Below are 14,191 nucleotides of genomic sequence, written 5' to 3' on the forward strand. Positions count from 1 at the left end.
CATGGCGTCGGAGGCCGCGAGCTCTTCGTTTGCCCCTCCAATTGACTTCAACCACCATGCCGTGGACGATCCACGCTTTGGTCAAGCTTGACGAGAATGATCCAGAGGAACAAGAAGAAGATGACGACGACGACAGAGTAAAGATCAAACATTGGGTTCATGAATCTAGAGAGAGAGGGAGTGGGTGGTGTTTAGTTGGAGCAGGATGCCTCTGGCTTCCATGAGAGACAAAGGGTATCTTGGTTATTTCTTTCATTCCGTTAACGTAGTTAAGATTTTTTTCGTTTCAAGTAGTTGAGGGGATTTCCATGGGCACTTTTAAATGTGAGGGGATGTTTATGAAAAAATAATAGTTGAGGGGATGTTTTGTACTTTTACCAAAAATTAAAGCACTTTTGTGCATAATTTAACAAATTTCATGACCCTTGAAGAATTAATTGAGATTTTTAATTTGATGTTCATAAAAAAAATTGGAAAATTATGAATGGAGGTATCTTATTTTTTATCCTAAAATTGTAGTCTTTTCATAATGGCCTATTTTCCGGGACAGAGGGGTACTAGTCATTTTAAATTTAATGTAGAGGTACTGATGCAGAAAAACAAGGAATTCCGAAATTGTACTCAAAATTTTTGTATTTGACCACATGTGCAACGATGAAGATAATAGTAATGGACTTTTTTCAAACTTTGTTTATCTCTGCCAAGCATCTTCTTATAGAGCGGTGCAGAACGGCCGATCTAATCGCTTGTCTCGGCAATTAACGATCCGGATCTTAACCGAGTAATGCACAATTAGAATTATATGCGCTCAGATTCAATCCGAGTCGTTTGTGCTGAAATGAACCGCCAGATCGGCCGTTCTGCACCCGCTCAGCAATGAGCTGCCGAGTAGCATCCCGGGTCATCCACATTCAAGCTTTGTTTGTTAAAAATAGAAATGTGTATGTACATGCTCTGTTATTCGTATAACTTCATTAGAAGGAAATCTTTCTAGACCAACATAGCTTTCATTCCATAACCATCAAGGTTTACAAGGTATAGATATGTAGGCATACAGAAAAAGTAGGCATTCACTATACGCCACGCACTTCAGAAACCAAATGCTCCGGCTATCTCCCCGGTAAGAACTTGCTCGATAGCGACGACAGGAATGAGATTTCCATGGACATGTGATTCATAGTGTCTCGTAAAGTTACGAAATAGTAAAACAGCAGCCAGGACTCAGAGAACGTGGAGTTCGAGATCAAGGAAGCTGCGCTTAGGCAGTTTTCAACGAGTTGCCAACATCAATGACGAATCGATACTGGACATCAGCTTTTTCCAGTCGCTCCATTGCAGTGTTCACATAGTCCATTGGAATGAGTTCAATATCCGAAATTATGTCGTGCTTAGCACAAAAATCCAGCATTTCTTGTGTTTCCTTCACACTCCCAATGACACTAGTACCCACAACCTTCCTCTCTGTCATTCCACACTCCTTGTTAGCGACAATACTTGTTCATAAAAAAATAATGCAGCATTTGAACCATGCAAATGTTGAAGAGTAGGACCAAATGGCCAGTGCTGGGTTTTTATAAGGGGTGTTTTTGTCAAAATTTAAATTCTGATAAAAGCTGATTCTTCAAAGCTTTCATAAGCACTCCCTAACCGAAGTTACATAAACTTGGTATGGGTGTCGGGTGCATGTACGCGTCTAGGTATTCCATCTCAAGGACAAAGGAGCCAAATATCCGTATTTTCTACCATATTTCTCACATTATATAGGGTAAATTCTGTTCAGAAGGTCACCTGGACTTTCATGCACTACACTGGAGCTCTATCAATAGCTCATTGAAATTCAAACCACTAAACATGCTTGCTAGGTGAACGTCAAAACTAACATGTCGGTCACAAATCCCATACCCTAGACTGGGATACTTTTACTAAATAGGAGTCCATGTAGCATAGACACAAACCAAAATCCAACGAAAATTCTTCTAATCATTTCAAGGGAACGAAGCCCTGATCCCTAAAAAATTCGATGCGAAGGAAACTAGATGTCAAAGCCTAGCTCATAAACAACACAAGAACACCAGATCCTTTGTCCCCATCCTTGACCCCAAACCACCTTGCTACCGTATGATGAGTGTATTTGGCATTGATTGTTTAAGGGAGTTTGGGGTAAAGTGGAGATGCCTCAACAGCTTCATAGTATGACATAGTGAAATGGTATGAAATGCTTACCACCAATCGCAACCGGTGAGTCAATTGTTTTTGATCCAAGCAAGACAAGTTTCCCATCAGGCTTTAAGAGATTAATCAACGGCATGACAGGGTGAAGTGCAGAGACCGTATCAATGATACCATCAAAAGTACCCACAGCAGCCTGCATTAACAAACATAAAAACATGAAATCAGTCCAATCCATGGAGTTGCCGCTAAGAATACTAATAAACACGCTCACCCACCTTCATCTGATCTGCATCACTGCTAACAATAAACAAGTCAGCACCAAGACGTTCAATGGCTTCCTTCTTCTTACTCAAAGATCTACTAATGACAGTGACCTTTGCCCCAAAAGCCTTGGCGAATTTCACAGCCATATGACCCAATCCACCCAAACCCACAACACCAATGCTCAAACCGGGCTTGTCAAGTTCAAAGTACCTCAAGGGACTGTACGTAGTGATCCCAGCACAGAGCAAAGGAGCAGTAGCATCAAGAGGCAAGTTAGCGGGAATTTGATATACGAAATGCTCGCTAACGACTATTATATCAGAGTAACCTCCATAATTCTGAGTTCCATCGTAGAACATGGAATTATAAGTGAGCATACGGTTGGAGCAGTAGTTCTCAAGATCCTTGGCACAGTAATGGCATGAGTCAGGCGATCCACACGATCCGATAATGACCCCAACAGCAGCTTTGTCCCCGACTTTGAAGTTTCTTACCTTGCTTCCCACCTCAATCACCTCTCCAGTCATCTCATGACTGCATTAACCAATTCATTTAGTCCACACCAGGAAATAAAAATGTTCGAATGCTCAAAGTAATGCTCACAGTTTTTGTTGTTTCATAAAACCTGGTGAATGATGATCATCAAATATCTCATTAAGGTGGGTGCCTATAGTTTAACAGTTTCGTATTGACATAGTTGCTATGTTTCGACTGCTTAATCATGTATTCTGGTTTGTACTTGTACAGTCTTAGTAAGTGTAGGATCTTGACGTCTATGTGCTCTAGTCCAATAGGGTATGTGAAAGGTAGATCCCTAATACAAAAGGAATTAGGAGCAGTGGCCGTCATGGAATTCATTTAGGTACTAGTTATGTGGTGGTGAAAGCAGCGGTGGAACTAGCATATGTGCAGCCCCGCTGCATTTTTTGAGTTTTTAATTTGGTGTTACGTTCAAGTTTTTAAAAACTCACCATTATTTCGTCAAGTTCAAGTTTCCTTGCTCTTGATTTCGGCTTTAACTTCTCTTGTTATACCTACTACAATGACTACTGAGATCGTGTTTTCCAATCTGAAAATGTGAAAAATTCGTAACGCAACTGAATGGGAGAATAATTTGCGAGCGATAACAGGACTGCGTCCTTAAGAGTTTTGTTAGTATTTTCATTGAAAAAAAGTTCTTATGGAGGTATTGTTGTTAACTGCAGAATTTTTTCGTTGTGTTTGTATGTTGTAGTGCCCCTGATCGATATTCCTGGCTACGCACAGGGGCGGAGCTATGGCTACGCATGCCACTTTGTGAAGTCCTACTATGCGCCGAATAAGAAGACCTAGGAATCTATGTATCACGGGAAAAAGCTTATCAAATTCATCTGCAGCCATGGATGCGGATATGCAAATTTTATAAATGTGGCGATAATCTGTGTCTATTAGGTGCATATATCCTCTGGGTATTTTTCAACTTAATAGTTGAAAATACAGACTTGGAACGCACACCGCCACCTGAAAGTAGTGAATTTGGCAAGATTAAAGGCTTAAGGGTTTGATTGACTGAAATCCAATATCATTTCTTTTGGGTTGCTGTCATATGTATATACTTTCTTTGTGTATGCACACATATATGGATACAAAGCGGTTGGAAACGAAACATACCCGGGAACCATGGGATACTTGGCGGTGCCTCTTTCATTCTTGATATTGTGAAGGTCAGAGTGACATATACCACAATACAAAACCTTTACCTTCACATCTTCTTCCCCTGTTTCCCTGCAAAAACCCATAAAGTTCCAAAAACCTCACACCATATCATCGTCATCGCCATCGTTGTCATCGACAATAACAATAAAGAAAGCAAAAAAAGTACAATATATCCAATTGTGGAGCAAGCTATGGGCAAGTTAGGTCAATTGAGTAATAACCCTATACAATTTTAAGAAAAACAAAATTAATATTTTCATACACAGTCTCGATAGATTGTTAAAATAGCCCCAAAAGTCTTCTTCGTGTGTGTGTGTGTGGATAGAACCAATGTGTGCACACCTCGAACTGATCTGTAATCCCTGACCAATCCCAACCATCACTAACGGGACCTAATTAAAGGCTGATCAGTAAAGTCAAATTTGAACCGGTACACACAAATTGATAGCGATTTAAACTTAGTGGTTTGTTCTCAAGTTTAGGAGAGAACAAACCACTAAGGCTCTGTTCAGTTGTCGGAAATCTTGTATAAGAAATGCTTTCTCAAGAAAAGTGAAGTGAATTAAAGGAAAAGTAAATTTAGTTTCCAGTAAATCAAGTTTCGTTGCAGGAAAGTATTTTTCAATGAAAAAGTTGAAGTTGTGAATCCCACGTCTATCTTGGTAACTATCTTGGTAACTGAACACAAGGAAAGGAAAGCTGCAGAAAAGTTAATTTTACCATCCTTTCCGTGCAACTAAAGGGAACGTAAGTCTCAGACCAAGAGACCAAGCCAACCCCTTGGGTTAAAATAGCCCAAGGGTGACCTAAACCACCCCTGTTTTGAGTAAAATTCTGCGTTAAACAATTCAGTATCTATTTGTTGAATCCATTATTCATAGCAAAATGTTTGAAAAGACAGGTACGCGTACACCAGAGTTATAAAAAAAAAGTGTTCCAAAAGACAGAGGGTTTGTAGACAATAAGAGTGTCCTAAATTAATATACCTAAACAAAAAAAGAAGTGGCCAAAATTGAAATCAACCCAGAAAATAGAGAAGGGAATGGACATCTTTTTTTACCTCCTGGAGAAATTGAAGGGTGAGAGGATGCCGGAAGGGTCTCTAGCAGCCCATCCGAAGGCCTTCACTGGGTGCTCTTCTTCTGGTAATACCATCCCATCTACCCCCATTTTCCACTTCAACCCGATGACTGTATTTCAGGTATCACGAGAGAGAGAGAGAGAGAGAGAGGGGAGAGAACCGGGGGGGGGGGGGGGGGGGGGGGGGGGGGTTGGGGGGTTGTGTTGGCCGTGGAGAGAGAGAGAGAGAGAGAGAGTGGGGTTTGTGTTAGGCTGTTCAGAGGATGAAGGAACCAGTTATATATAGGGAAACCCAAAAGTGCTACACACATCACGGTTTGTAAAACACAAAACATAACCAATTTTTAGTCGTTCATAGCTATAATAAATTGTTAGAATTCGCTCAAACTATTCCCTCATAAAAGTTAAACTTTTCCTTGGGAGAGTTTTTTTAAAATCTAAACCGTCCATATACATCTGGACGATCAGAATTACGCATATAGCCAACACAACTGTTGTGCAAGTGGCATTTTTGAATAGGGAAATGATGACGTCATCGATGAGGTGTGAAGGGGTGTCTTTTTGAAATACTCTCACCTGGGGCATATTAAACTGGCGATTAACTGTCACGTGTTTTTTAAAAGTAACTGACACGTGTTATGCAAGCACACTTCAGCCGAAATGAGGGGCTTCCTGCGCACAAGTGCCAGCGAGCGTGTTGTGAACAATCTAGGCTGTCCATTTGGCCATCCGAATCTGATTTCGCATTAAGATGAGATTCGGATCGTCGAATTGCCGAATGAACGGCTCAAACTGTGCACAACACGTATGTTGTGATAGGCCCCTTGGTTTTCTGCCGAGCCTCATTCTTGTAAACTTTTTATTTTTCTTCCTTATTTTATGTGTTTTGTTTTTCTTTTCTAAATTATTACTTCTTCCGTCCCACTTTGTTATGCATGTTTACATTTTTGGAGCTCTCAAAAAATTATATATATATATATATATATATATATATATCTTTATTTATAATATTTTATATATTCAATAGGGATCTTGTTTGATAGATTTCAATTAATTCTTTTAAACAAAGTTTTCGAAATTATAAAAATATTATAGATTATGGGATATACACAATTATTTGTGAGGTGCCAAAAACAAAACAGGAACAACAAAGTGGGACGTAGGAAGTATTAGATTTATCCGATATATTTTTGGATTAATCATCTGTCACAATAAGAGAAGTCTAAAAAGTAAAAAATTATTATCAAAAGCAAAAAAAAAATGCCACCAAAGACGAAAGAAGTATCAAAAAACTATCTTTTTAGTCTAAATTGTCGTCTTATATAAAAAAATTTCAACATCGGTTCACATTTTTATATTTTTTTCAATTACTCTCGTGGAGACGAATGATGAATCCTAAAAATTACAACAAAAAACTAAAACAAATGTTGTGAAAATAAAGAATACCGAAAAAAAGACCTTGACAAATAAATTTACAAGAACCCAGCCTTCATATAGTGCCCACGATATTGGAGATTATTCGATGTTCCAGGCGCAATGCTTTTCCCTCTCACGAAAAGTGTGTGGAGGAGCATTGTTAATGTAGCACAAAATAATAGCATGGGGTGCCATGTCAAATTTCGAGTTTTGTAAAACACAAAAAATTACATCATTACATCATATAAATTTGTTACTCTATCGGTTCCATTTTGTTAATCCATTATAGGATCAGTGCATTCTATCTTTTAATTGATTATACTAACTTATTTAATATCTATGCAATTCGAAAAATTTTATGTCAGAGAATTAATTGAAATTTATTTAAGAAAATCCATGTTGCAAATGATAAGAAAAATTAATAATATGAATAATTTTCCATTAGATTGAGGGACAAAAATTGTGACAGAGGTGTACGGGACACCTCTTGAATATACTCTTACGTCTTTGGGCATTATTATTAAGAATCATTATTAATCTTTTCAAACGTTAGGATCGCCGTACAGGAAACACTTGTCGGAGACAAAAATCAATGAAATAAAATATTCGAAATCAACAGTCATCACATACTACTTACCAACCACATTAATTTATTGGATATGAAAAATCATGCATGGCACGCACAGCTATATCATAGGAAAAGAAATCCCAATCATCTATAGCAACATTAGAACAATTCTGGAATTGACAGCAGATAGCAAAAATGATGAAACATAGAGAGAGAGAGAGAGAGGAAGCAATATCAAATAATTTCTTCATTTGTTATCATGTATGTTTGAGGAACTGGCATTGGTGATTGGATGGCCAGGTCGGTTTCGGACCCGTCTCAAACACACGCGAACTAACAAGAATGAATTGTCGTGGTATCACATTTTCACAAAATACTTTCTCCCCAGTATTACAAATTCTGTGTGTAATGGTAGCCCCCAATTTTACACTTAGAGCATCCACAGTGGTATAATCAAAATTAAAATGTTGTTAAGTTTAGCAACATTTGCTCAAAAAAGAGCTCACAGTGGAATAATCAAATTTAGCAACTTCTTAGCAACTCATCAAATTTTGACCATTGGATAATCAAAATTAACAACTTTTTGCCAATAATTAAATTTAATTGTCCCTACATTTCCTCAATCAAGTACAACATCATAACACAAAAACCTTATATCTCTTCCATTTTCAACATATTTCTAAAAAAAAATACTTTTAAAAGAAGTTTCTATTTTTTTGCAAAAACTGTTTTTTTATTAAAACTATTTTTCCCAAAACTTTTTTTTTTGGCAAAAACAGTTCTTTTTTTATTGATTTTTTTTTCAAAAACTGTTCTTTTAAAAAAAATTCAAAAACTATTCTTTTATTCGAAAACTGTTTTTTTTTTAACTTTTTCACGAAAACTTTTTTTTTTAAATCAAAGTTTTCAAAAAACTATTTTCTCTTTTTCTAATAATCTGTTTTTATTAGTTTGAAACCTATTTTTAAAAAATTATTTTCTATGTTCACAATTTTTAGATTTTTATAAATTGAAAAGATGATGTGGCAAATTTTGGTTATTCAAATTTGATTATACCATTGTGGACCTCTACATTGCTAACGTTAGCAACCCCTTAAATGCATAACCAAAAGATGATGTGGCAACTTTTGATTATTAACTTTTGGTTATTCCACTGTGGATGCTCTTAGGTAATGTTTGGATGACTAGAATCTTCAGTGGAAATAGGAATATGATTACAACGAATTAAATTCCTAGGAAAAGAAAGGCGCACAAAATGTTTACCAGGGAATGCGCAAATGCCTCCTCCATGTGAAATATTCAATTTTTTTTTTTTTTTAGAGCTTTTTGGTTGTAGTCGTGACTAATAGCCATCAGCTGTTGGCTCGTTCGAGAGCTTCAAGCCCGATTTCTGGTGGCGCACCCCCACACAAGGACCACCTGACGAAGGGGGGCGCTGGTTCTTCCTCTAAGCCTAACTCGGGAGATTTGTACCTCCGCTATCTTAATATTCCCGAAGGGATAGCCCTCCAACTAAGCTGCACAGGAAAGACCCAAAGCCAATCCCAGGGAACAGTAAAACTTCATAGAATTTTTTTGTTCAGGTATAGGTAGTCCGCATATTCACATACATGCAATCGGTGCCCTTTTCTTCTTTTACTTTACATAGCTTTTAGTCTCTTTAATAGCTGGAAGTTTATTGAGTAGAATTTCATTCCAGCGTTTAAATTAATTTAGTAATATTATGCAGGAATTAATTACTTTGAAAATTTATCAAAATCAACATTTCCTTTTTGTATTGATTGAGACGGGAATTTACGATGATTTCCATAAAGTAAATGAGATTTTTGATTCCCACTCAATCTGGTAATGTAATTTTTGGTCCGATGTGTCATCAAAAATCACAATCCTATTCCTACTCAATCTGGTAATGTAATTCTTAGTCTTTGTGTAATACGCTTCTATTATTGCTCATTATAAATAACGAATAGTCTTTGTTACAGCCCCTGTAGGTTCCCTCTCACAAAAATCAATAGGAGCTTGGACTAAATTCAAACTGTCCCTGCCGAAATAAATAACCGAATCGGCCGTCCTACAGCCCCTGTAGGCTCCCTCTCACAAAAGTGTGGAAGCGCCGCACTTTTGCGAGAGGAGCAGCAGCAGCACCAAATAATCAAAACTAGGCATAGCCAGACCACATCATTTAGGAAAAAAAGTCAAACTTCAAAACCATAGGAAAACAGAGAATAGAGGTAATTCACTCACATCAATTGACAAAAACATTTCAAGCTCTTCCCGAGCAACCTGCAGGTTCCATCGGATCCCCGAATAGTTCATTTATTCAATATAGTTCAATAACAAGGATATAAATGTTTCGACACCAACACCAGACACCAAAACAACACAAAAACTTGAAAGAGATCAGACCAAAAATTTCAATTATGTATGACCATGTCACACCAACACCAAAATCATACTTTGAAGGCATAACCTAGGGACTAAGACTATGCAGCTTTAAGTGTGTTTCCAACGTCAAGGACAAATCGGTATTTAACATCAGCTTTGACGAGACGTTCCATAGCTGTGTTCACATAGTCCATTGGAATGACCTCAATTAGTGGAGTTATGTTGTGCTTTCCTGCAAAATCGATCATCTCTTGCGTCTCCTTCATACCACCAATGCAACTTCCAGCGATGGTCTTCCTCCCTGTAAAACCCAATTCGAATGTTACATATATTTAGCAGCAACAAGGAGGACACACACAATGCATGTAAATTTAAACCTTGCAAAGAGTTACACACTCGGTCTCACAATCTTGGTTATTATATGACTCACTTCAACTTTCTAAATGAAGAACTGAGAATTGCAATCGAACTCAAGTTAAAAGGGCAGTAATTCCCTTCCGTTTCCCTACGTTACCCAATACTACCATATGTCTCCAGTCATAACTACTATGTTAAGAATATTTTTCAAATATTTGAAAAGGACTAAAAATATTGGAACGTCAATAAAATAGAAAGATGGACAAACTTGGGAAGAAGGGAATAAAACACAAGCCTAAGTAGTTTCACAGCTACTCTCTCGAACCTTAATGAAGCAAATGAAGTCCCTCGATATATAAGCCAAAAACATATAAGTATATGTATAAACGGAGATGCTTACCAATAATCAAAGGAAAGACTGGTAACTCGAGTGGCTTATCTGGAGCACCAACCATGATGATCTTTCCATGAGACTTCAATAGAGACAACAATGGTACCAGCGCATGAACTGCAGATACTGTGTCAATGATGCCATCCAACGTACCCATAGCAGCCTATAATAACTCAACACATCAATACTTTGTAACTACATACTTAAGAATCTCTACAGTCAATATCACTCCAGGGTGGGAAGAAAGATACCTGCATTTCGTCTGGATTAGTGCTGACTAAGAATGAATCGGCACCAAATACTTCAATAGCTTCCCGCTTCTTGCGCAGGGAGGTACTTATAACGGTCACTATAGCCCCGAAAGCCTTGGCAAATTTAACAGCCACATGGCCCAACCCACCTAGCCCCACCACACCCACTTTCGTACCAGGCTTATCAAGCCCATAATATCTCAGTGGGCTGTAAGTCGTGATCCCAGCACAGAGGAGGGGAGCAGCAGCATCAAGAGGCAGATTGTCAGGAATCCGAACGATATAGCGCTCGTTAGCGACCATGTGATCAGAATAACCTCCGTATGTCTTGGTTCCATCATAATTCACGGATTTGTATGTGAGTATCATTTTGGGACAGTAGTTTTCGAGGTCGTTCTCACAGTTTTCACATGTGTGACAGGCTCCAACCATGCAACCCACCCCCACTCTGTCTCCAACTTTGTACTTCTGTATCTTGCTGCCAACCTCGGTCACCACTCCCACAACCTCATGCCTGCATGTATCAATCATGTTCACATGTTTATCCATTGTAGTTGGTTAAGGGCTTCACTCCAAATTCATGTTTCAAGCAGTATAATTAAATAAGAAGAAACATAAATCAATAACAGCAATCTGGACATTTGAAAATATAGCAAAGTAGAATTTAATATATGTGCAAAATCTCTACACCAAAAACAAATAAGAAGTTGAAAGAAAGGTATTGCAGTCATGAAAGCTCCAGAAGATAATGGTCTGCCAACAAAAAATAAAACAGGCTCAAGCACCATGGACTTCATAGGAATCAGTCAATTATCGAGGCATGAAGTGAAACCTGTTCTTTTGTCCTCTTGGTTCGGTATGAATTCAACTTCTTTTGGTCAAGAAGAAGTGAGTACATTGTATTTCAATTGTGTATTGTGTAATTCGTGGAATCCAGTGAATGAGTGAAACACAGAGTGAAAGAGAGGGTAAGAACATTTTGTGTGAGAGTAAAAGAATAATATACGGGAGCGAGAGAGGGTTTGTAATCTTTGTAATTTCTGAATTTGAAATCAATAAATGGGTGAGTGTTTTGATCTCTGTGCGTTTCAAAATCGCGTAAGGTTCCCACTACAACATTTTCTGGGTTGACAATAACATTGTAAGAATCTATAGGAAATTAGCACGTAACATTCAACTACAACTACAAGCCTAAACAAGAATCAAAAGCACAAACCACTAATCAAGTAAAATTTCAACTATATACTTGAAGAAAACAAGGAGTAGAATAAAAAAACATAAACAACTAAACTTTGTAATCATAATCATGGAGAATGTAATTGAAAACGTACCCAGGGAGAAGGGGGTAAGTGGAATTTCCCCATTCATTCTTCAAACTGTGAAGATCAGAGTGGCAAATCCCACAATACAAAATCTTGAACCTCACATCCTCATCTCCTGTTACCCTGAAAACATCAACGAAATCACTCAATTTCCAAACAAAACATTTTTTTTAATATATTTCTGTTTGGACCATATTTGGGCCGACCCAAATTATCACATGCGTGTAAAAAATTAATTAATGTTATATTAATTAATTTATTTCGGCTGGGGTGAGGCTGAGGTGCCTATTTAGTCTCCTGCACCCGCCAGGAGACATTTCATATCTCCTCACACGCCAACTTGCGTTGGTGCTCTATATCTCCTGCTTCTTGGAGAAAAAAGCGCGTCAACAATTTCCCAATTCAATACATTTTTTTAAGCTCACAACCCCGAACCATAGCTAGAATCATTTTGGGTTTTGGCTCATTTGGTTTTTGGGTTTTCCACAAAATGAAAAACACAAAACCCAAAACACTTTTTTTTTTTCTCTGTTCTATTCGTTTTTAACTCAAACCCCTAGAATTAATTGAGCTGTGCAAACGCTGGTCCGAACATCTAATAAGTTATAAAAAAAATTTGGGAGAAACCCCATTGAGAAATTTTAACCTTCTGGAGAAGTTGAAAGGAGAGAGGACTCCAGAAGTGTCTCTGGCCGCCCATCCGAATGCCTTCACTGGGTGCTCTTTTTCCGGCGCCTTCCCCATCTTTTTCTTAGAGAGAGAGAGAGAGAGTAAAGTAATGTAGAGAGAGAGAGTTCTGGATTTGATTATCTTTGTAGACGGAGGGGGAGAGAACGAGAGATATTGGACACCTGGGATTGCGATGGTATTTATAGAGAGCGTTAGGTTATGTCACGGAATCAATGTGGTGGGGTAGGGGTGATGTAATCGATGAGGTGTGGCTAGATGGGTGCCGTCGTCCTGGGCGCTGGGGCCGCTACCTCATTTTTAGACCAGAAAGTCTATAGTTCCCGATCGGGAAATCTTAGTCGGAATCTGGCCATCGGACAGCTGATCCGAGCCGTCCAAAAATTAAAAAAAAAAAAATTGAGTGGGCACATTGCAAGAATAAACGGAATCCGACTTGTGCAAGTGGCCGATCCAAGCACTCCATTTTTGACTGATCCAAACACTTCATTTTTGGCCGATCCAAACACAAAAATGAAGTGCTTGGATCGACCACTTACACATGTCGGATGCCGTTTATTTTCACGAAAGCCCACTCGATTTTTTTTTATAGAATTTTTGGACGGCTCGGATCGGCCGTCCAGTGGCCAGAGCGTTCCCGGCGGGACGTCAGGATGATCGGGATTTCCCGATCCGGAAGTGTAGACTTGCTCTTTTTGGACTCGTAATCGATGACGTGAGGTAGCGGACTCGTAATCGATGACGTAACCAGTGACCTACGCATGAAGGAAAAAAACGTACTAGTGGTGAATATTGGATTCATAAAACAAATGAAAGATTGGATTGAACATCTATATATATTGGATTGAACTGATTTTTAATATACTTACTTGTTTTTTTTTTAAATTATTGAATGGCTCGTATCATCCGTGTGGAACTCGAAGTGGGCCTCACGTGCCGGTTGATTGATTTAGACTTTTTGTTTTTTTCCAAGCGATACACACCAACGGGATTAGTCTCCGATAGTAAATAAATTGTGAGAAATCACAAACGCTTTTAATGGGGCTCAAATCCTGACCTCTCAGAATGAAGGACCAGGAAGTTCATTCGGCTGCAAGCCCTTTGGCTCTTCTAGAGGTTATTTAAGTTGTCAAATTTGGGGCGGCAATGAAAATGGATTTTTACCACTAAGTACAGAAAATAAAAAGTATTTTCTACTAGGTCACCTTCAATTAATGAAACACCAAAACTCTATGAAAATACTTAAAACCTTAAACCCTGAAAAGTGCTTAAACCTTAGAGTACCCTATGAAAGTGCCCAAATTCTAGAGTACCCCATAAAAGTGCTTAAGTCATAGGGTATCCCATGAAAATGCCTAAACCCTAAGGTACCCTATGAAAGTGTCTAAATCTCTAAAGCTCTATGATAGGAAAGTGCACCATAAAACACATATAAAAATACTTAAACTCAAACCCTACAACTCTATAAAAGTGCCTAAATGTAAACCATAGGATACCCTAAACCCTAAAATCCTAGGGCACTCTAAATTTCTATTGTATCCTAAAACTCTAGAGTGTCCTAGGGTAACACTTCTATTAATAGTAAATTTATTTTGTAAAAAGT

General features: G+C 38.2%; 2 protein-coding genes across 2 annotated transcripts; both read right to left on the reverse strand.

The window, feature by feature from the left end:
* Positions 1 to 987: 987 nt before the first annotated feature.
* LOC131304267 (8-hydroxygeraniol dehydrogenase-like) lies at positions 988 to 5,462 on the reverse strand. The gene is made up of 5 exons (XM_058331446.1): positions 5,192 to 5,462; positions 4,087 to 4,200; positions 2,448 to 2,970; positions 2,224 to 2,365; positions 988 to 1,461 (listed from the first exon to the last, which is right to left on the reverse strand). The coding sequence occupies exons 1-5, from the start codon at positions 5,299 to 5,301 to the stop codon at positions 1,259 to 1,261; spliced, it is 1,092 nt and encodes a 363-aa protein (XP_058187429.1). The 5' UTR covers positions 5,302 to 5,462; the 3' UTR covers positions 988 to 1,258.
* Positions 5,463 to 9,456: 3,994 nt separating this feature from the next.
* On the reverse strand, positions 9,457 to 12,749 carry LOC131304268 (8-hydroxygeraniol dehydrogenase-like). The gene is made up of 5 exons (XM_058331447.1): positions 12,548 to 12,749; positions 11,911 to 12,024; positions 10,580 to 11,093; positions 10,338 to 10,491; positions 9,457 to 9,881 (listed from the first exon to the last, which is right to left on the reverse strand). Exons 1-5 carry the CDS (start codon positions 12,643 to 12,645, stop codon positions 9,679 to 9,681), a joined length of 1,083 nt encoding a protein of 360 aa, XP_058187430.1. The 5' UTR covers positions 12,646 to 12,749; the 3' UTR covers positions 9,457 to 9,678.
* Positions 12,750 to 14,191: the final 1,442 nt, after the last annotated feature.

This window comes from Rhododendron vialii, chromosome 10a (assembly GCF_030253575.1).
Source record: "Rhododendron vialii isolate Sample 1 chromosome 10a, ASM3025357v1".
Taxonomy (NCBI): Eukaryota; Viridiplantae; Streptophyta; class Magnoliopsida; order Ericales; family Ericaceae; genus Rhododendron; species Rhododendron vialii.